General features: G+C 46.2%; 1 protein-coding gene across 1 annotated transcript in view; it reads left to right on the top strand.

The window, feature by feature from the left end:
- The first annotated feature begins 1,031 nt into the window (after positions 1–1,031).
- Positions 1,032–22,867, top strand: part of LOC119649205 (transcription cofactor vestigial-like protein 4) — an 85,399-nt gene continuing 63,563 nt past the window's right edge. The window contains exon 1 of the mRNA XM_038051259.1: positions 1,032–2,614. Coding sequence (XP_037907187.1) covers positions 2,545–2,614 — 70 coding nt within the window. The 5' untranslated portion in view covers positions 1,032–2,544. The remainder of the gene's footprint in view (positions 2,615–22,867) is intronic.

Genomic DNA, 22,867 nt, shown 5'->3' with positions numbered 1-22,867 from the left:
GTGGAGAACGACCAGTGCAGAATCTGTGGTTCGGCGTTAGAGACGTTGGACCATCTCATTTCTGGCTGTACTGTTGTGGCACCGGTGCAATACATCACCAGGCATAATGCTATATGTAAGGTTATCCATCAAAACCTTGCATATAAGCATGGGCTGATCACGGGAACATGTCCGGTTTACCGATATGAGCCGCAAGCAGTACTTGATAGTTCTGCTTACAGCATGTATTGGGACCGGCAAGTTCTGACTGATCGCCATACTGCACACAACAAGCCTGACGTGCTGTTAGTTGACAAGACGGGTCGCTCCGCGTATCTTATTGATATTGCTATCCCCCATAATAGCAACATTGAACGGAAATACGTGGAGAAGAAGGTGAACTATGAGCCATTGGCTCATGAAATCAAAGAAATTTGGCGTCTCGAGCGGGTGGTTGTAGTTCCCATAATATTGTCAGCTACAGGTATTGTACCTAAATCCCTGACGGCTTCCCTTGATGTCCTGGGACTTTCGCACAGTCTGGTTCGAACCATGCAGAAGTACACCATTCTGCATACGTGCTCGATGTTGCGGGGAGTACTCGACGGATTCTCCCATTGACCTACCACCGGCCACCACCACCAGTGCCCTTTTAGTTTTTGAGTAGGTAGGATCGTCAGAGCCTAAATGCTTGGCACTTAGTGCTAGTATTAGGTAAAATCCGGCATCTGCCGAGATTGTGATAACTCGGAAAATAATATCATTCCATGCTAGAATGATGTGGTTCCTACGTCCCTCCATGTAAATTTCTCTCTCTCTTTAGCGTAAATAATAAAAACAGCAGAAACTTATTCCCTGAACTTTTCACAATTTTTCTCGTGTGACGTCATTCACTGGTAACGCCATCTTTTTGCACTTTCACACCAACTTCTGACAACTGCATTTTTCAGTTAGTTGCTCCCGTTGCCGCATGCATTAAACGTCGCCACACGCGAGCAATTTACGTCTGATTTTTAGAAGCGACTCATCGGGACGTAGCGCGGGGACGCCTGGTTCGCCGCATTCCACCCCGCTCAGTATCTAAAATCTGCGCGAACGCATTCCTATCGCATTCCAAACATTCCGCTCGTGGAGTTTCTTCTATGTGCGCTGTGTGTATCGCTCGATTCGAGCGCGAGTGTGAACTTAAATGTCAAATAAACAAAACCCCGCGCGCACCGCACAAAAAGGAATTTCAATTGGAAATCGGTTTTGAGGCGCGTTCGAGCACGGCGACGGCAATTTTTCCCCCCAAAACCCAGAAGAAAAATTCCACTGGCCGCGAAGAGTTCTGGCTGTGAAAAGCGGGTGAAAAAGTGCAAAACAGTTTAGCGTGAAATCGCGCGACAAAAAGCATCAGTTTCGCAGTGAAACGGTCGGTCGAGTCGAGATTTCAGATTACAACGTCGAGATTGGCGTTTGTTGTTTTTCCAGAGCAATTTCGCGTTGTGCGATTAGCCGTGGAGTTGTTCAGTTCAAGTGTTGTGACTCTTTCGAGAGCTGCTGTGGAATTCGTCGCGTGATTAGCTTTTTGCGGATTGAGCTGGTATCAGACCCTGGGCAGGCTCGAGGACGACTGTGACCCGTGAACGCTAGCCTTCCGGCCTTATCTACAAATAACGAGACTGCTTTGGAGGCCTAAAAATTAGCTGAGGAGCAAGGGACATTCCACGACCCGACCGAACTGCCCGCATTTTTGTTGATTTCTATGTGGGAGCAACAAAACAATAGTCACGGTCCGCGCCTGCCCCCGTCCGCACTTACCGCGACAGCGAGTGAGAAAATTTCTTTTGGAATGCGGCTGGCAATTGTCTGAGCTGTGGGACCGCACATTGCCACTCAGCCGTCGAGCGAGCCAGCTGCTGCTGAACAGCAGGCCCCAATTCTGCACCGGCCGTCATCGTCGCCGCCGTCTTGAAACATCGCGAAGAGCCCGCAGTCGACAGATATTCACAGCTCCTCCGGGCCCTCGAGGTAGTCCAGGCCGGCCTGCAGTCTATCGAGTACGCCCCAGTCCCAGTCGCCGCATTCATGTTTTATTGATTTTTCGTCATCGTGCCTATCTCCGGTTTGTTTGCGAGCCCGCGCACTCAGTCGCCTCCCTCGCCTCCGGCTCCGTCATTCGACACCCTATCCACGTTCTCCCTGCCTCGAGGGATATCTTCACATTCCCTGCCAGCACACGGCCCAACCTCTAAGAACCCTCGCATCAGTACCCCTCGTACTCACGTCTTCCCAACGGCTTGTGCGCGTAAAGGACATTGAAACGTAAACACAGAGCAGAGGGAAAGGAAAAGTCGAGAGCGGAAAGTGTCAACCAAGGACTGTTGGGAGTTCATTCGCTCGAGTTCATAAGGAGCGCGTCCTGTCTCGGCCTCAAGTTACATAAAAGCCGATCCAAAACGGATAATCTAGAAACCCCAACGGATTGTTTTTCGGGGAGCGTTTGGGCTGCTCCACTCGTCAGCGAAGTGAAAGTCCACGCCAGGATATCGACGTTTCCAGCCTCAGTGTTTAACGACCCAAATGTCTGTAATGGAATCGCCACTGGAGGTGCTATCGCGGGCGGCCACGATGGTCCAGGACAACGCAAACGGTAAGTACTCTTTGCATTCCATTCTACCGCGGCGGGTGCATTCCCCGCACACACGAAAAGTAGAAAGCAGCTGCGAACTTTCTGATTGCTCCGTTCTTATTTTTTCCTCTGCAAGTTTTCAGTTTTCTTTTTACTCCACTTGCATTCCACCGAAAATTTCGTCAGTTTTCTTCGCATGTCGTCGCCTCTTGGCCCAATAGTGGTGGCCGCAGCAGCACCAGCAGCATCTTCTCTCGAAGCGAACCACAGGCAGCAGATGGACGGGCTGCGGTGTGCTTGCGATTGGGACTGTTCATTGGATTTGGCATCGGCTTGGGGTCGAGAAATACCTGAGGCCGAGATCAGCCCAAGACGCTGTGCATTCCGTTGGGCATATGATTCTAGACGGTGGCTGCGCTACAGCCTCGCCGACTCTGGTCCTGGTTCAGTTTGGTTGGGTTTCCATTCAGCGACACGGTTGAGGTGCTCTTTGCCTGCCTCCGTCTATGGCCAAAAGCCTCTGCAAGACGTGGAAGATTCAAGAGCAATCAAAGAACCGTATCCATCTGCGCACCGTACTCAAGCGTAACTGAAAACTGTAAAATACTTAATTTGCCGGCATGTGAGTCGGATCGAGTCTTGAAGACGACCGGATCTAGTTGGAGCGAGAGGCCGTGCAGGCTGCCGAGGCACCCTGTATTCGCATTCCATACCGCTTCAGTCAGTCCGCGGTGGAGTTGAGTTGTTTATCGTCGACTCGGTCGCTGGCTGTGCCTCCGCTCGGCCTGTTGTTTTGGTTGAAGTGGTTGTTTGGTGGATTCCTCGGATTGCGCGACTTTCGATAGTCACTCGGCGAGCTAGTGGCCGAGCGAGAGACAGCCAACATGTGAACTTGTTGGAGGCCGCAAATGGTGGCCGTGCAGCACCAGCGATCGGCCCAAAAATTGAGAATTTTCGGGGGTTCAGGAATGCCTAATAGTCGTGTTGCCAGAATTTAGTGGAATTTGGGGCAATAGATAAATATTGTTTGAGATTTTAGTGGCTTGGAACAGATGCGGATCTACAAATCTTATGTTTTGGATCTCATAAGTTTCGTTTTCTTCGCGAGAGTTTTGATGGATTTTTCAATTAGTTTTTTATCTGGTTACGGCCGAATTGGCTGAGTAGTTTTAGATAAGGTTCCCTGATTTACTTATCAGCCTTTATTGTACGTTTCCGAACTTTTAAAATATAAATTTAGCTTCAAAGGACATTTCGAACTATATACTCAATCGCAAAAATCTATCTATCAAAAGTGTCCCTTTTGCATGTTCTTATCATAAACGGTTTTTTTTTGGGGTAGGGTAGGTGAATGCATTTACGCACACAGTGTTGGACTCTCGATTCGGTACGTCGTCGGACTACCAACTAAACACCTCCCCATCGTCAGAGAGCTAGCCGGGAACCGTTTGTCACATTACTTCGGGCTAGTCCCCGAACTTTCCCGCCTTGCGTAGCCTTCAAATCAGGGAATTCCTTTCACCAACGGGAGGGGAGAGGAGGAAGGGAACTGTCAGTTTAAGGAACCCCCTGCCATCCGGCTCCTCCACCGGTTGAGTTCTATCTTCTTAGCAACGAGAAGGGCCCGAACGTAATGGGTAACATGGTTCCACCTGTCAGCAGTCCTCAGCATCTCTTTGACAATGTTGTCTGGAGAGAGATCCCCTGTGTTTAAATAGAGCTGCTGACGAACCCCATCCCACCTTCCACAAGAAAAAAAAGTGTGGTGTATGTCGTCCACAACTCCATTGCAAAACACACAATCCGGAGAACGCGCCTTTACAATCTTGTGCAGGTAAGACTGAAAACTTCCATGCCCACTTAAAAATTGGGTAAGGCAATAGTCAGTCTCACCATGCTTCCGATTCGGCCACGCACCTAATTTGCTGATGAGTCGTGCAGTCCATTTGCCTCTAGTTTCATTTTGCCACGAGAGCTGCCACTCGTCTTCGCGAGCAACCACCTCCCTTGGCTCATCTCCCTTGCGCAACGGGGGTCACTCCCGCGATCACCATGACGGCCGGTTCAGAGACAGTGGGGTACACAGACGCTACCCGCAAAGTTCCCCGTCTCTGTAATTGCGTGAGGCGTTTACGATATACCTCCTTGTTAAGAGCGCCAGCCCATACCTCTGCACCGTAGAGCAGGACAGACTGCGTTTAACTCATCAGGAGACGTCGCCTGCTAGACCTAGGACCCCCAATGTTTGTCATTAGCCTACTTAACGCCGAAACTCCAGCTGCAGCCTTGTTCGCTGCTGCTTTGATTTGCTCAGAAAACCTCATCTTTGAGTCATGGGTCAACCCGAGGTACTTTACCGCTGATTTTGACTCGATTATCGATTCGCTGAGCGATATAGGATGCAGGGTCGGAATTCTGTTTTTAGTGAGGATGACTACTTCGGTTTTTTCCAGTGCAAGGTTGAAACCATGAGTAGTCTCCACTTACCGGCCGCATCAATATTCCGAGTCTGCTTTGCGCCTGTTCGACAGTGCGTCCAGCAACAAACGTCCCGACATCATCTGCATAGCCGACCAGGCGCGACTCTTCTGGCATGTCGAGTTTAAGTAGACTGTCATAGGTAGCGTTCCAGAGGTCCGGTCCTAGGATGAATCCCTGTGCTATCCCCGACGTGACCTCCATCCACCTTTGACCCTCTAGTGTTTCATAGATCAGGGAGCGGTTCCTCAAATAGTCCCTCAATATCCGTAAGAGATAGTTCGGCACGTTGAAAGTATTGTCTAGTGTGCCTAGAATGTCTTTCCATCTTACGGAATTAAAGGCGATTCTGACGTCAAGTGTTACGAGGAGCACCACCTCGTCGAATGGCGTCCACGACTTGCATGACAGCATCAATTGTCGATTTCTCTGCTCTAAAACCAAACTGCCGGGGAAATAAATCTCCGGCAGCGCGTATCGCTTCAGCGAGCCTACTTCTGATGAGATTGACTTTCCCAGCAGTGTCAAGCATACATAGTGGGCTGTATGAAGACGGCAATTCGGAGTTGCTTTTCCTTTTATGAATCAGCACAAGCCTCGCAACCTTCCAACGAGCAGGGAAAATGCTCTCTTTCAGGCAAGCGTTGAATGCGCCAAGCAGTAGGTCTGGTCGGTGTTGGAATATCAGTTTGTATACCTCTGCTGGAATACCATCGGGTCCTGACGCCTTCTTGTTTTTCATAGAGAGGACTGCCTGTTCCAACTCTTTTATAGAGAAAAGTGGACAGTCCTCTGCGCTCTCCACGCCGACGTCATCATCCCATACGGGGTGCGCAGGGAAGAGTGCCCTTACAATGCGGTCCATCTGCTCGACCTTAAGTGGTCAGGGTTTCCGCAGAGCTCCGATTTTTCCGGTTACCAATTTGTAACCGAGTCCCAACGGATCCCCATTCACCTCGTCGACCAGATCCAGCCAACAGCGACCTTTGCTCTTGTTTATTGCGCTGCGGAGTTTCCTTTTGGCTGATTTGTATTCCATCATTATGGTACATGCCTGCTCCCGGTCGCCTAGCCGTTGTGTTAAGCGGCAGAGCCTGTGACACTCTTTCCGGAGCTTTGCGATTTCTACTGTCCACCAATATATGGAAGGTTTGCGCGCCCCGATGTCTTCCTGGGCATGGACGCTCCGCAGGCCGTCGTTATCAGGTTCATAACTGAATTTACGACAGTGTCAGCTGCGGCGCCACCGCCCCCAGGAGTACCCTCCAGCGTGGCCCCACCTGTTCCCAGAGTTTCGACAAACTTCCCGGTGTTCATTTTCGCGACGTTCCATGCACAGAAAGATCGCCGGGGGCCACCCCGAGAGTTTGTGTCCACCATTTCGAAAGCAATGTATTGGTGGTCACTTGCCGAGAAGTCTTCCAGAACTCGCCAACTGTCCACCAGTGATTCCGATGCGAAGGTTACGTCTGGAATGCTTCCCTCGCAGCCCAGGCGCCGGAACTTTGGGGTGGATCCAATGTTTAGAACTACCAGTCCTGTTCTCATCATCAACGGTTTACGGGTATTTATGAGGAATCCAATCCAGAGTAACTTATCGTACCAGTCTCCTTTGTTTCTCGGGTCACGGCACTGCTAAGTGATTGTCCGAGGGGCAATCAGCTGGACCCTTTGGGTCATTTGATAACTGGCACGATTCACACAGTGAAAGGGAGTGTCATCCTTCCAGATGAAGGATGCATGTATCCAGGGGAAGAAGGGTGCTTAAAGTTGGAGTGCTATAACTAAAACGCTGCAAATCCTGTGCTGTTCTATACAAACGAAAGGATGGGAGCTTGGACCACTTCCCGAGCACTAACTACCGATTTCCTAATTAGATACATACGAGAAGACGTCTCCAGGGTTCCAGTATTAGTGCCACGGCTAGCAGGTTCCTTAGGTGGTTGAAGGGATTTCTAAGGAAGATGACTGTTTTGTCGATATATTGGTACGTATTGATGATTGGGGATAATAGGCATTTCCATCACGAGGAATGGAGCCTTCTTCGCAAAGTTAGACGAAGTGGCGTCATGTTAGTTCGCTGGGGAAGTGAGGACACCACCTTATCGTGGTGGCGGAGCCTGTGGTAGTTTACTACTACACTAATGGTGCCCAAAAATACATGAAGATGAAAACAAAGTGGTAAAAAGTCACAGACGTCGAATCCACTCGCGACTTTGAGAAATCAGGTCGTGGCCGAGGCACAGATTTTGGAGGCCTCACCAGGGTTATGTTCCACTTCAGTAGAAAACTTACGCTCGGAACTTACTACGGCGCGGTCAGCCAGAAAGAACAGTATTGTCACTCCCTTAATGAGGGGAACTAGACTCCGAGCGGCCTGCCGGTGACACTGTTGCCTAACTCTTCCAAAAAAAAAAACGAGGGAGGAAGGCTCGGCAGAAGGAAACTTCAGTCCCAAAGGAGAAGGGGGACTATAGGTTTGCCTGTCAGAATCTTTTCCTTCGCCTCTACCAGGAAAAGCGGCAGAAAGGGAAGCTGGTGATGTAGACGCAGGTAGTCTAATTCCGACATGTGGGAATATACCTGGGAGAGCTCCCAGCTGACGACAATGGAAAGCACTGCGCAAAATGGCGATGTCCAGAGAAATCGGAGACAAGAAAGCGTAACTTTTGGCGAAAGGTGAGGACAAGCTGGTAAACCCGGTGAGATCCATTCAACGCAGTAAACTTCTCAGTTAGCGGCGGTTTTCATATTAGACTACACTTATGTCTACAAACATACGAGTTATTCAAGTTAACCTTCAGTATGCCAAAGCCTCTTCCTATCTAGTCGCGGCAAGGCTGCCAAAGTTGCAAGACTGTCCCTATATATTTCTGGTTCAAGGGTCATGGTTTCGTTTTAACAAAATCTGTGGCATTTGATCAGTCAAGGGGATTAGGATCTTCTTCGATAAAAGATCCTCGAAACCGGGGGCCTGCGTTCTGATGTCAACATTTTTAGAGGCGACCATGCTGAGAAAATTCTCTTTCCAGGGCCTTGTTGTGGTCAACTTACAATACTAGGTTAATGGTAAGAAGGGAAACCTGCCTGATGCTTCCCCTTACTATGATTCTTTGTGTCCTCCGCGAGGACGCGTATACATTGGGGTGGTTCGTATACTTTGAAGGAGCGTCTGATTGTGTGCCCTTCCAAAAGCTCTGTGATGCCGGCAGAGAGTGTGGTGTTGATGAAATTTTAAATAAGGGGATATACGCTATGGTAACACAGAGATTGTTGTGTGCTAAAGTGGGAGTTGATCGCTACCGAACAACGGAAACGACGGAAGGCTGCCTTCAAGGAGGAATACTATCGTCACTTCTGTGGAGTATGTTGATCGACTCACTACCGTGCGTTTTCAAGCTTATGCAGATGATGTAGCTGTCCTAGCTGTTGGTCGAGATCTCGGAACGGTGTATAGAAATACACAACGCCCCGTTGATTCGATTGACAGTTGATGCCTCAGGCATAGACTTTCGGTAAATCCAAATAAAACCACAATGGAATCATTTATAAAAAGAAGGAAACTGAATGGTCTTTACATTCGACAGATGAGAGTTGCAATCCCTCAACTCTCCGAAGTAGTGAAACATCTGGGAGGCATTCTAGACAATTAACTTCTTTGGAACAAACATGTAGAGGTAAAAATGAAACGAGCTCTGACAGCTTATGGGCTGTGTAGGCGGGACTTTTGCCTCGCCATGGGGATTTAGGCATGAGGTAGGTAGGTAGGTAGTGTGGATATATGTTGCTATCATTAGGCTGATGTTCGTTTATTCGTCCGCAGGTTTAGGTGAAATAAAATAGTTTTCGCTGTAAACTGCAAAGAACTGTTTGTATCACCGCTCAGTTTCCCCCACTCCCGGACCAAAACCAGCAATTGGGGCTAATGCTGCTATCAAAAACTGGGAACAAGCTTCCTCTAATGAGAGATGGCAGCTCCTTAATGGTAAAGGTCAGTCTGTGCGTTCATCGACCCTTTCTCGAGCGTTACCAACATTGTTGCCATCTATATGAAGATTTCTCCCTTTCGGCGTTCTTTGTCTGCGATGAAGGAGAGATGGATGCCAAAGTGTCAATCGGTGTCATTCTCGAGATGACGAACGCTGCATCCTGAAGGCAGAGTACATCGTACATTGCCTAAAGACGATTTCTTGCAAAATGCGAATATCGCAATCTAGCCGCTTTGCCAGCTTTTGCCTGGTTCAGGCTTAAAGTACTGGCGGTTTTAAGTTGGATATAATTCGGACCCTTGTCCTGTTTGGGATTATATAACAACTTTCGGTCCCGCTGCTCTCAGCGTTATTCATTCTTTCAATTTCATGGTTAAACTGATTTCAAAGGCAATGGGGAATATTCCCTAATTTGAAGACCTGAAATAAGGCTAAAGGGAGATTATTTCCCCAAATCAAAGCGTTCTCCTATTCTCCAACAATATTGGTACCTAACTTGGTTTTTTTTCAGTGGTGTAATTTCATCATGCATTCTAGTTACCAGAGATCACTTGAGTTTAGTTTGGAAAGTGCGCAATATTGTCTACGGATCCTTTCCATTTCGTTAATGCTGGGGAGGCTTACCTGAGTTTGCAGTGTCTAACCCAGTGGCTGGTGATCTGGTGATACCCTTTTTTATCGCTGACTAATTCGATCATTGTGAACAAACGTGACTGATTGCTCGCCCTTTCCTGGCAACAACTTTATTATCTCTTTAATTAACATAATTCCTCGCAAATTATAAATTCACAAAACATTCAAGCTACAAACATTTCCGTCTCAACTGGTATAATCAGCACCAGACATTTTTGTCATAACTTTCTCATGATATCTGGACAATGTATGCCAGTGATGAAGCTATTAATAAAAACATTATTCAATTTGAAACAATTAAGATCACCACGAAGAAAGAATTTTCCTGCTTCCCTCCCAATCGAATATTTATGACATTCTTTTGAAATATTTCCTGCACTACATATGATGCATGTGTGTTTCACGAAAAGCCGCGACTGATCGCAATTAGATGCTCTGACCGCGATAGAGAGATCGAATCGGATGAGATTGTTTGGAAAATTCTGAAGAAATTTATTTTCCAAAAATTCAATGCTGTTGTGTCATCAGGTGGGAGTATAGCACAGTTGGGGGAATTGATGGATTGGAGTCGGATTTTATCGCAGTACGTAGTACGGGGAATTTAGTTCATTCAGCGTCCTTGTCTCTAGTGGAGTTTTTTTCTCGGGTTGCAGAGAGGTGTCGTATTTTCTATCTATTGTTAAAGCTCCGCTTGGAGTTGAACGTTATTCCTAAGTATTTCATCGATGGCTGAGAGCTAACATGCAAATTTCAACAGTTTTCTGTTTGCGGCGGTTTGCAAAGCGCACCAATTCCGTCTTGTTTTGGGCAAGCTCCAGTCTGAAGTCTTTAAGGCAAGTATTGATCCTTCGTATAGCATCGTTCGCATAGATCTCTACTTCGTTGAGGTGATTGGATGTTATGACTACTCCATCGTCATCTGCGAATCCAACGGCAACGCCTTGCTTAGCTACTGAGAGTCGTAAAACACCATCATATATTAGGTTCCATAGCAGAGGACCCAGAACAGACCCTTGCGGAACTCCTGCCCTTATATCATAGATCTTCATCCTTCGTCCGAATCAGAAAGTAACTTCCGCTGTCGGAAGTTGTCGAAGATTATATTTAATATGATGATAGGGTTCTATCTGGCAAAATTGAACGCGGTATTGATGTCGAAAGTCAACAGTACGCAGTATTTCTCTTCGTCGTAGGCGTACGCAGTATTCTCTTCGTCGTAGGACCGAGCCTTCTGGAAGCCAAACCACCTATTTGATAAATAACCGCCACCATCCATTATTAGATATAGCCGGTGATTTGTTACCCGATCGAGGACCTTGCCTATTGTATTCAGAAGACATATAGTTAAATAGGATATTGGTTCACCTACCTGCTTACTTGTCTTCGGGATCCATACAAGCTTTTGTATTTTCCATTCTGCGGGGAAGGTTCCTTCTTTTAGGCAGTCTGTAAATATCTGCGCGAATATGTTTGGTGCCATTCTAATTGCCAGTTTTAGCGTCCGTCAATATCGAGGGCTGCGGTATCTATCCCCCTTCGTCTGTGGTTACTGGAAGGATATCTTCGGTGTTCATTGGCATCATTGGAAAGGTACTTTCCGAATGTTGGGGAAACATGTCGAAACTAATAATTATAAACTAATAATCCAGGGCACATAATAAGAATACACTTTTTGCCTTTTATTACCGACATAATCGACTCATACGCTTCTTCCCATTGATCAGAGTCTGTCTTATCAAAGAATCGGTTCAAGCAATAATTTTTACTTTTCGTGATGGCCCATTGGTCGCTATACGTATATTGGTCAGCGAATTACTTAGGAAAATAAGATCCACGGCAGAGCCTAGTTTTCCACGCTTAAAAGTGTTTACGCTTCCGATATTGGCCAGGGTGACGTTTAGGCAAGAGAACACTTCGAGTAGGATTCTTCCCCTTTCATTTGTTTCCCGGCTTCCCCACTCTATTGTCCAAGAGTTGAAGTCGCCATCAATAATTTTGGGGTTGCGATCTTTCGCGTCTCTCGTCAATACCGCATCCTTTCCACTTATGTCTATTTCCCAAACGCCTTGATGGAGGTTTTTGTATTGTTCGGAGACAACAGCAACATCGATTTCATTTTCATACACTTTCTGGGTGGCTTGGCAGTTATTTAGATTCAGCTGGATGACTTTCATTTACGTAGGGTACTTGAAGCGATTCTGCAGTAATGAAAAGCAGACAAATTCCTCGTCAACCAGTATTTCCAGGACCAGTTGTCCTCTTCCTCAGTGAGTTTTTGTCTCTGGATAAGAGGGACAACTGGTTGTCGAAATACCGGTATATGGCAAATGGAAAAACTCACTATTCGGCATTTAAAAAATAAAATTTGCCTTTTCTTCTTCCTGATTCCTATTCACCGAACAAAGTTGCGGGCAATAGAATATGCTCAGGGTCCTCAGATGTGCAACCACATTCAGGACAAGAGGGTGAATTATCCAAACTGAATCGGTGCAGATACTTCATTTAACCACCATGCCCTGACAGGAATTGAGTTAGATGGTAGTTGATCTCGCCGTGTCGTCGCTGAGTCCACTCCTCAGTACGGGGAATCCAGTGGTCCAGTGGTCTCCCTGCGAGCCATGGCACCGTTGTTACACTCTTGCAGCGACTTCCAACTTGTCGCCTTTTGGTATTTTGTATCTTTTTCAGGTATATTCATTTTTTCTTTCTCGTACAAATAGCGTGTCTCACTTGACAGAATATCCGGTCTTAACACCGAGTTTGTGGGAATACCATCCACAAATTTCCGCAAGTTCCTCCTTAGTTACTGCAGTTGTGGTGAAGACGTATAACACTTGTTTATATTTTTCGCCCTCCCTGTAATACGGAGGGAAGAGCACCATCACGGGCAGGTCAGCTGTGGTATTTGCCCTCTTTTTTTCTTTATAGCAGCCCCGTACGCTGTTCACCATAGGTTTTGGTCTGCCCCCGTGCAAAATTCTTTGCGTATCTTTCCCGTTTCTCATCGAAACCTGGTCTTCGTCTAGATCGTTGGTAGATCCTTCTTGGTCGGAAGCAATTTCGCGATTTCTTTATTCAATCGATAGTTTGATCGCTTTTGATGAGGATTTACCACCTCGGTATGGCAGCATCGCATCTCGTTACGCGCCTCATCCTCTGTGCTACCTTTTCTAAACCCGTTCCATCTGGATAATGATTTCTCAAGGTTTTCACGGACCAGCCCTGACTCCATCTCTGTGAGGATGCACCTCGTTGCGTGGCTCATTTTTGATCTGGAGGAAAATATGCTCATGAGTATTGTGGCACCAAAATCCTCTTTCCCTTTGCAAAGCATACATTCAGGGTCAGCTTTGCGCTCCTGGGATATATGGCCTTCTCCCCCATATTATTCACTACACCAGCTGCCAGCAGTTTTAACGCTGTTTCATCCGGTAAGCTTCTATTTGCCGTTTATGTGCCTTCTTCCTGAGTCCTGTGATTGCGGACTGTTTTTCTAGGCCTCAAGGATGTCCTCCTTGGAAATGACTTCATCAATGTCTTTACATTGTATCACAATTTCCTGCTTTTTAGCCCGTACCTTCCGCCTCTCCCTGTAAAGACTTTCCATTTTTTGGAGAAAATTTTCAGCCTTCTCATCTAGAGACTTCTTCGACTCCAGCATCAAATCTGGAACGTCTGATCCAGCTGACGCTTTTTTCGAGGTTTATCAGTTCCGGTGTCAACTATTATTCAGGCCTTTATTGCAGAGTTCTGTGGCGAACCGTTTTATCGTTGTGACTTACAGAAGTTCCATTCAGCCTTCTGATGTTCTAAATTGCAAAGGAATAAAATATTTCCACTGTTTCGTTCATTTAGTTGAATTCGAGGCATTTCTTCTGACAAAAAAGATTAAAGGTGCCAAAGACAGATGAAACTCATCAGACGCTGCCTCATCTAGTACCGTCTGATGCTGTTTCTGCCCTGGGAAAAACAAGCAAGTGTTTTTTTTTTTAAAAAAGGGGGGAATCGCTTGCTCTCCAATTGGTTCCAAGAGGTCCAAGAGAAAAACATAGATCAAGACTTAACGTATAACATGAAAGACCGGTTTCTCAAAAACGGGGATTCCGGGTTACCTCAACCAGAAAACTCGACTTACTGAGGATTCGGATTCAATACGTTAAGGACAAAAAAGAAACCACCCAAAAGGGCAGCGTGTACAAGAACAAGCAAGTTTTTTGCTTAAGGGTTAAGGTGTCCTTAGTCTGCACACCTTGATATCGGACTGGACCAATTAGACCGCAATTTAATTTCACTTTTAAACACAAAACTTACTTCGACCTAATTTAGGGGTGAACAAGTCGCCCTGGTTATAACTCTGGTTGAAACTCCCTCTCATGCTGGAGGGAGCAATCAACATTCAGGAACCATTTCGGTCACAGTTCTCTGGGAGCAGATTTGAGCCAGCGTCTGATATTGCTTCTGTCCTGGACAACACTGCAGGTCTATGCTAATCCCAAAAGGAGAGGCTCATGGACCAAAAAAAATTGGCAGTTACTTTCCAGTTGGTCCGGGACTGCATAGAGTGTACACGAACTCAGGACCCTTTAATCTTTAGACAAAAATCATTTCTCCTAGTTTTTGGATGATTTATTTCTGATAGGGATGTTTTGTGAGCGGTTTTTTGGAGCTACGGTATTTCACTACTCTATTTTACTGGCTCTTCTATTAAAGAGACATAAAGGACGGGTAGAATGTGTTTTAAAAGTTGGCCTCCTTTATGATAGCCATGAAGTGTGCATCAAGGATATACTGGTACATTCCGGACATGTGATTTCATAGATCCCGCAGACTTTGTCGTTAACAAATCGTCGGAAGTTTTTACGGATGACGAATTGATTTTATCGAATAAAGGATTGAACTACGCGACACCGGACTTGAAGATGAACGTCGAAAATATGATTATAGACATCGAGGGAGGATCTTCAAAAAACTAAATCAGAAACCAGTTTTTTACCTAAGAGCAGATGAAGGTAACAAATTGGTAATACTAGACCGAACGACCTACGAAGACTTGGCATTCTAGAAACTAAATAACGGCAACTTCTACACTAAGGGAATGTGTTGACCTTGTCAAGAATATAGCCGAGTTATGCAGGCCTAATCCCTCTAGGTTCAGAATGCAACCCAAGGTTTCGACAATTCAAAACTGAAGATTTCGAGCTGAACGACGCCGCACGCTCCGGCAAGCGAAAATCGTTTGATGACGCCGAATTGCAAGCATTATTGGATGAAGACAGCACGGAAACGCAACAACAGCTTGCAGATACGTTGGGAGTTCAACAGCAAGGAATTTCGAAACGCCTGCGAGCCATGGGAAGTGGGCGCCGCATAAACTGACCGAGAGACAAATGGAGAATTGAAAAGTGACGTATGAAATGCTGCTTCAACGGTCCAAAAGAAAGTCTTTTCTCCATCGAATTGTTACGGGCGACGAAGAGTGGATTGTCTTGGCGAACCCTAAACGCAACAAATCGTGGGTGAGTCCAGGTGAAGCATCCACATTGACGGCACGACCAAATCGTTACGGTCGGGAGGTTATGCTGTGTGTGTGTGGTTGGACCAGACCGGTGTGATCTACTTTGAACTGCTGAAACCTAGTGAAACTGTGAACACCGTTCGCTACAAACAACAAATGAAAGATTTAAGCCGAGCGATTGCGGAGAACCGACCAGAATATCGAGAAAGACAGAGGAAAGTGATTTTGCTCCACGACAATGCACCATCGCATAAGTCGAAAGTCGTTGGCGACATGCTGAAAAAACTCAAGTGGGAGGTGCTTAACCATGCGGCTTACTCACCAGACCTGGCCCAATCGGATTACCACCTCTTTGCCTCATTGGGCCACGCACTTTCTGAGAAGCACTTCGATTCCTCCGAAAATTTGGGAAATGGCTCACTGAATGGTTCAACTCCAAAGACAGTCAATTCTACTGGCGTGGTATTCACAAATTACCAGAAAGGTGGGAGAAATGTGTAGAAAGAGATGAAAAGAATTTCGAATAAAATAACTATTACGGAATTATATGTTTTATTCACAAAAAAAAAAAAACGGAAATTAATTAGGAGTACACCTGGTAAAGTAGAGGCTGCCCCAACAAGCGGACATGCGCAACTTAAAACGCGACTTAGGAGCGTAAAGGACACGAAATCCAAGAAGGAAGAAGGGGGGGGGGATCTATAAAATTGCATGCCTGGAATCATCATCGTCATCAACCGCGCAACAACCGGTATCCGGTCTAGGTCTAGCGGAGGTCCACCAATTCGATATCCCTAAAAGCTGTCTGGCATCCTGGCGTACGCCATCGCTCCATCTTAGGCAGGGTCTGCCTCGTCTTCTTTTTCTACCATAGATATTGCCCTTATAGACTTTCCGGGTGGGATCATCCTCATCCATACGGATTAAGTGACCCGCCTACCGTAACCTATTGAGCCGGATTTTATCCACAACCGGACGGTCATGGTATCACTCATAGATTTCGTCATTGTGTAGGCTACGGAATCGTCCATCCTCATGTAGGGGGCCAAAAATTCTTCGGAGGATTCTTCTCTCGAACGCAGCCAAGAGTTCGCAATTTTTCTTGCTAAGAACCCAAGTTTCCGAGGAATACATGAGGACTGACAAGATCATTGTCTTGTACAATCAGAGCTTTAACCCTATGGTAAGACGTTTCGAGCGGAACAGTTTTTGTAAGCTGAAATAGGCTCTGTTGGCTGACAACAACCGTGCGCGGATTTCCTCATCGTAACTGTTATCGGTTGTGATTTTCGACCCTAGATAGGAGAGAAATTGTCAACGGTCTCAAAGTTGTATTCTCCTATCCTTATTCTTCCTGTTTGACCAGTGCGGTTTGATGTTGTTGGTTGGTTGGTTGGCTTTCGATGCTGACGTTGCCACCATTTACTGTCTTGCCTTCATTGATGTGCACCCCAAGATGTCGCGCCAATCGCCGCCTGCTCGATCTGGATGAAGGCAGTTTGTACGTCTCGGGTGGTTCTTCACGGATCACTTCCTCGAGGGCCAGGTTAAAGAGGACGCATGATAGCGCATCCCCTTGTTCTAGACCGTTGTTGATGTCGAATGGTCCTGAGAGTGATCCTGCTGCTTTTATCTGGCCTCGCACATTGGTCAGGGTCAGCCTAGTCAGTCCGGAATGCACCAGTTATACAAGGTGCGGCAGGATAACTTCCTTTTTTCAAAACTCAATAAAAACTATTGTATGCATAGGAAAATATTTATTTATTTTTTATAATGTAGGTACATGTCTAAATTTTTTATTTACATTGTTTTGAAGATCAAATCTGTTAGGTGACGTCCCCCATTCCCCATACATTGCGTAAACCGATTTCTGGCGTTTGTCATGACTCTTGTTAGTATAGCAGGTGTTATCTTGGCAATTTCTTCTTGGGTGTTGGTCTTCAAATCTTGTAGGGTTCTTGGACGGTTCACATAAACACGGGATTTCAAAAAACTCCATAGAAAAAAATCACAAGGGGACAGATCGGGAGAGCGTGCCGGTCATTCCAAATCGCCTCTAATTGAGATAAAGCGCTCTGGAAAGCGTTCCCTTCAAACAGCCATCGATGCTCTTGAAGTGTGTGCTGTTGCACCGTCTTGTTGGAACCAAGTGTCCCCCAAATCCAAATTTTCTAGCCGTGGGAAAAAAAAATTCTGTAGCATGTTTACATATCGGTCCGAATTCACTGTCACTATAACCTCATTTTCCTCAAAAAACCAGGGACCAATAATTCCAGCTGAGGAAATTGCACACCACACTGTGACTTTGGGTGAATGCAAAGGCTTTTGATGCAATTCTCGAGGGTTGGTGTCAGCCCAGTAGCGCATGTTTTGTTTGTTAATCGACCCACACAAATGAAAATGGGCTCCATCGCTAAAAAAAACAACAGCACCCTCGGGAACGACATCAAGAAGAGGCTCACACGCGTTCATCCGAGAATTGAAGTCACGTTCTGAAAGTTCCTGCACTATCGCCATCTTATAGGGATGAAAATGAAGATCATCACGAAGAATTCTTCTCACAGAACGATCGGATAGTCCAAAGGCAGATGCGTGTTTGCGCGCAGAACGCCGTGGCGATCGCAACATTGACGCTCTCACTGCTTCAATGTTCTCAGGTGATCTAACGGGCCGAGGGACTCCAGTTCTTTCTTTTGTCGCACTTGCAGTTTGTCTGAATGTAGTGACCCAACGGGGCTAAATTAAAGCGATTCCGAAATGCACGCTGTGTTGCAATAAGCGAACATCCGCTTGAAAAGTAAACCTCAACGGCAGAGACACGCCCCTCACTATTCCAACGCATGATAGCGACTCAACCGTGTCGGCACAAAACTTTACAGTATCCCCTCTTGAACGAGACCACTAGCGCTCCGCTATGACATCAACTAACTGAGTGGCGCGCATTTTAAAAAAGGAAGTTATGCTGCCGCACCCTGTATATGTAGGACAGACTAAGTGATTGGTAAAAACACGATTCGAAGGTCCTATCGTGCAAAAGTGCCTCAAGACTCGAGAAGAGGATATTTTTTGTTGTTGCTATTGACCCTGGAGACGAGAAGTCCCCCCAAAGACTGAATTTCCTTCTCTGCTAATAACACCCTTTTAAATTATTCACCTTACCCTAAACATGCCAATCAAACGTTCATAATTCCTCAACCATTACAGGCCGCAATGAACCCCAAGAGCTCACTCTCGTTCCGAATGACCTTTCGAACATTCCTTAACAGCTTAGTAAGCGATTTGAATTTTTCAAATTTTTCCCCGTACCCAGTGTCGGTCGGTGTCTTTTTTTCCAGCATTACACTTGCATTTTTTATCGCATTATCGTTAAATGTTGCTCAACGAGAACAAGGCGAAAACCCCCTCGAGCGAATGAAATCAACAAAACCTTCTCCTCCTCAATCTCATCATCGTCGTCCCGCAGCCCAACCCCACAGAAATGCACTTGGAAATGCATTTCTTTCGCAGAGATAATCTTGCAAGTGCGACATTTTTCAAATTCCTCAACAGATTTTCCATCACATATTTTTAGTGACATACGAGCGCGGGAATCTAGGTATGTGGCTGCGTGATGGACACCATATGGGAGGTGATTTGTGCACTGAATGTGTGCAACATGCATGCAACAAGTTGACTAGCTTCTTGGGCTCTTTCAGTGAAATTGCATCGAATGAGAATGCAAGCAAATGCATATTGGAGTTACGTAGAGTGCGGTTGGCTTGTAGCTATTTTATGCGCGCTGATTTTAATCGCTTTAAACGAATAATTGTGTGTAAAATTGAACGAGAAGCCAATTTCAATTAGATTTGTATGTTTTTGCACGAGTGGAGGATAAAAATGGCAAAAAAAGCGAAGGAATTTCGTAATCGGATGAGATTAAGTGATGTACTTTGGTTGGCTCGGGGCTAGGGGCTAGGGAGAATGACTGGCGTTTGATGCAGTGTTAATGCCTCTTAATTGGAATTTAAATCGGTAAAGAGCTCAGTGGAGGAGTGGCATGTTGTTGCTTAAACCTTCAAAATTAATGAGCCCTGCATATATATTTTATCTTTCGTTTCGGTCTGTATAGAGTATTTTTATGACTGGACTCACATTACCCCATAAATCAGCGCTCGTTCCGCACTACATTGCAATCCACCAATACCCAAGATTTGACCTTTGATAGAAGTTTTTCAGATTAACTGATTTACGTATGCTTCTATGATGAGCGAATAGATCTGTTTCTATACTAAAGAATCTTTGATGTGATCACGTTCTCATATTTCATTGGAATTCCAAGGAAATTGCACATTTTAATTTTCACTTAAAGAGAAAATTATGATTGAATGGAAAGATGGATGCAACTTGTGTAGAATTAGATTGTATGGTCTCATATTGCAGGCTGTGGAGTTATTGTATGTTCTACAAAAATTCGCTCATATGAACTGATGATGTTCAACTAGGAGTACTTGGCTAAAATCCTAGCATCCCTTCAGCGCGCAAATGCTTGGCGGCCTGGTATGATATGAGAAGCCTCGTACAGGCTTCCTCATTCAGATTATTTTAAGTTCCAGGACTCTGATTGTTTTGATTCACTGTCCATACTGTCCTTTCCAGTTAACACGATGGAGAGTTCCGTCCCCACGTACTCGAGGAGGGCGATCAGACCCGAGTCTGCAAGGAACTCATCTGAAGTGGCTCTGCCACGAAGCCTCACCGGAGGTTATCTGGTACCATGGGAACCGGGATGGCCCTCTGAGAGCATATGCTCCAGGAGAAATCCTGGAGGATGTGCTCTCGGCCCGGTTATTTGCGGTTGGCCCTCTAGTGGGAGTTTCATGGTGGTTGTGATTATGCCTACATCACGGGTAGAGCTCCTCGGAGTTCAAGCGTGGAGTTGTGCTGTACAACTCGGGTGCCGTACCCCTTAGTTGCGGCAGAAGTGTTAGACAGGCCTCGCATCCACTGGTATGAATGCTGAGCCTGCACTCAGTATAAACCAGGACCGCTGTGCTTGCATGGCCGGGCTCTGATTGTGGTCCCAAAATCAATCCGTGTCCGAAGAGGACCGTGGGATCAAGCCTTCACGGCAGGTACTCACGTTAAACCCCCAGGACTTTCGTCCATACTGTCCATCGATATGGAGCTGCAAAAACCGCGGAAAAACTGCGAGAGAGGCGTCTTCGATGGTATGGTCACGTAATTCGCGCTAACGAGAATCGACTTGTCAAGATTGGTTTCAAAATCGAAGTCGATGGTAAACGACCAAAAGGCCGGCCGAAACAACGGTGGCTTGATACTCTGGATTACATCTAGATCAGGCATTTGATTGGGCCAAATGGCGAAACCGATCACGACTAGCTGACCCCGTTTGTGAAAGGGACAAAGGTTGAAGAAAAAGAAGTGTTTCGAATTCATTTCATGTAATATCGTCCCTGTCCCATCTTATATGTATCTGTATTTGACTTTTTAGCTGGTTATCCCCGGCCTGTGCGGAGTTACCAAATCTCCTATCAGGCGTGTCCCTTCGTCCGGATAAGGGAACGCTCGATGGCTGTGTTATAGGCATGCACATGTACGCATCAGGAGATGTGGGAAGGACACCCAGAAATCAAACCAAATATGGAGGACGAGAAAGGTAGTTTCTTTACGGTGCAGGGCTTCGGAAACCAGCGGTTTCTGGGAGTGGGCAAGCGGGCTCCCGGCCGTCGATATCCATCGACCTCAGTGCCTCAGTTGTAGGAAACTTGGCTACTTTGGCATCTAATGCTACGAGAGATCTTAGTGGAGTGGAAATGAGATCTACACCGGATCTTTTTCGCAAAAGTTCAAAACTTACCACTGAGGGCAACATTACCCGTTGGTAGTCCAGAATCGTCGCTGGACTCGGCACGGAATTTGGAAAATCCCTGGACTGACATAATTATCGATGCTGGAAAGCAGCAAACTACAACAGCGTTTATTTCACTGGGGGAACGCATAAATAAACTCTGTGAGTTCATCAGGAGAGGCCAAAATATCAGGGCTCTGACTCTGATGGCATTAAGTTATCCTATATTAGAAGAATATAGAGAAAAATGCCTATGCATCGTGTGGCAAAGTCACGCCGGAGACGCAGGTGACACCTCCTCAAAATAAGGTAGATGAGAACGCGGGCAAACAGAGTAGGGATGAAATAAGTGAATTCCTTGGTGTCCAACAAGGGACCAAGAAGAAAAAAGCCTCTTCACCAAAGAAAGCTGCGCCGGAGAAAGTTTCGGATAGTTCTTCGATTACGGTCCCAACTCTGCAAAAAGGGAAAGAGCCTACAGCTTGTAAACCCGAAGAATGGACAAAGGTGGACAGCAAAAAGCGGCAGAAGGAGAAATAGAAGATTCGTCCGGAAATAATCATTATTTCCAAAAAAGGAGGTATGTCCTACGTCAATATCCTTCGGAAAGTCAAAGCCGATCCGGAATTGACAGATTTGGGCGGCAGCGTGAGTCGTATCTGGCGTACTTAAAAAGGGAATCTGATTTTGAAGCTAAATAAATCTAGCGAGAAGACAGTGGACAGTTTTCGCTGTTAGGTGGAAAAGGTGCTAGGTGAGCAAGCAGACGTGAAAGCTCGAAAGTAACGAACGCAAAGCGCCTGGGTAAGGTCACATCACGAGTGGATATCTCTGCTGCACTAAGGAAACAACTCATCCTTAGCGAAAAAGAAGAAAGTGCCATTAAAAGGATGTAGAAGGCAGATAGAGGTGCACAGACCACTATTATTAGCTTGCCGGTAGAATCAGGAATTAAACTGATTACTGCAGGCAAGGTAAGGATATGTTGGATTGTGTGCCGATTTAGGAAGCAAGAATCTCTTAAGAGATGCTTCAGATGTATCGATTTCGGTCACTTTGCGGCAGCATGTTCTAGTGAGCATGATGGGTCGAGAAGGTACAGGAAGTGTGGAGAAGAGGGCCACCTTATATAAGACTGCACAGGTAGTCCACGATGCATGTTGTGTAAAGCGAAAAAGGTAGTGGACGGCCCGCACGTTGCAGGTGGTGGCAGATGCTCGGCATATAGGACGTAGCTGAATCTTAGGGCTAAATGAGGTTGATACAAATTAACCTCAACCATTGCGAGGCAGCTCAAAACTTGCTCTCACAAACCATTCAAGACTCGAATGTTGATCTGGTGATAATATGTGAATCTTACCGAAACTACGTTGGTGCTACGTGAGTGAATGACTCATCGGGAAACGGCGCGATATGGGCATGTGGACGGCAAGGCATTGAAGTAATAATGGCATTCCCAGGAGCCGGCTTTGTGAGGGCAAAAGTCAACGGCGTCCATATCTACAGCTGTTATGCTCCTCGAAGTGCAATATTAGCGGAAAATGAGGAAAGGCTAGATAGCTTGGTGTTGGATGCTAGGGACCACAGCCACAAAATCATCGCTGGCAGTTTCAACGCGTGGGCCGTAGACTGGGGAAGTCGAGTAAGAAACACAAGGGCCCAAATCTTCTTGGAAACCTTTGCGGAGCTAGACATCGTACTAGCCAACGTTGGATGCGTGCCCGCCTTCCGAGGGATGGCTCAATCGTCGATCTGGCCTACCTCAGTATCTTGTTGGCAAAAGGGATGGTCAGGCTAGTGAGTGAACATTA

This window comes from Hermetia illucens, chromosome 2 (genome assembly GCF_905115235.1).
Source record: "Hermetia illucens chromosome 2, iHerIll2.2.curated.20191125, whole genome shotgun sequence".
Lineage (NCBI taxonomy): Eukaryota > Metazoa > Arthropoda > Insecta > Diptera > Stratiomyidae > Hermetia > Hermetia illucens.
The sequence above is the reverse complement of the archived record's forward strand: the minus strand, read 5'-3'. Positions and strand labels throughout refer to the sequence as shown.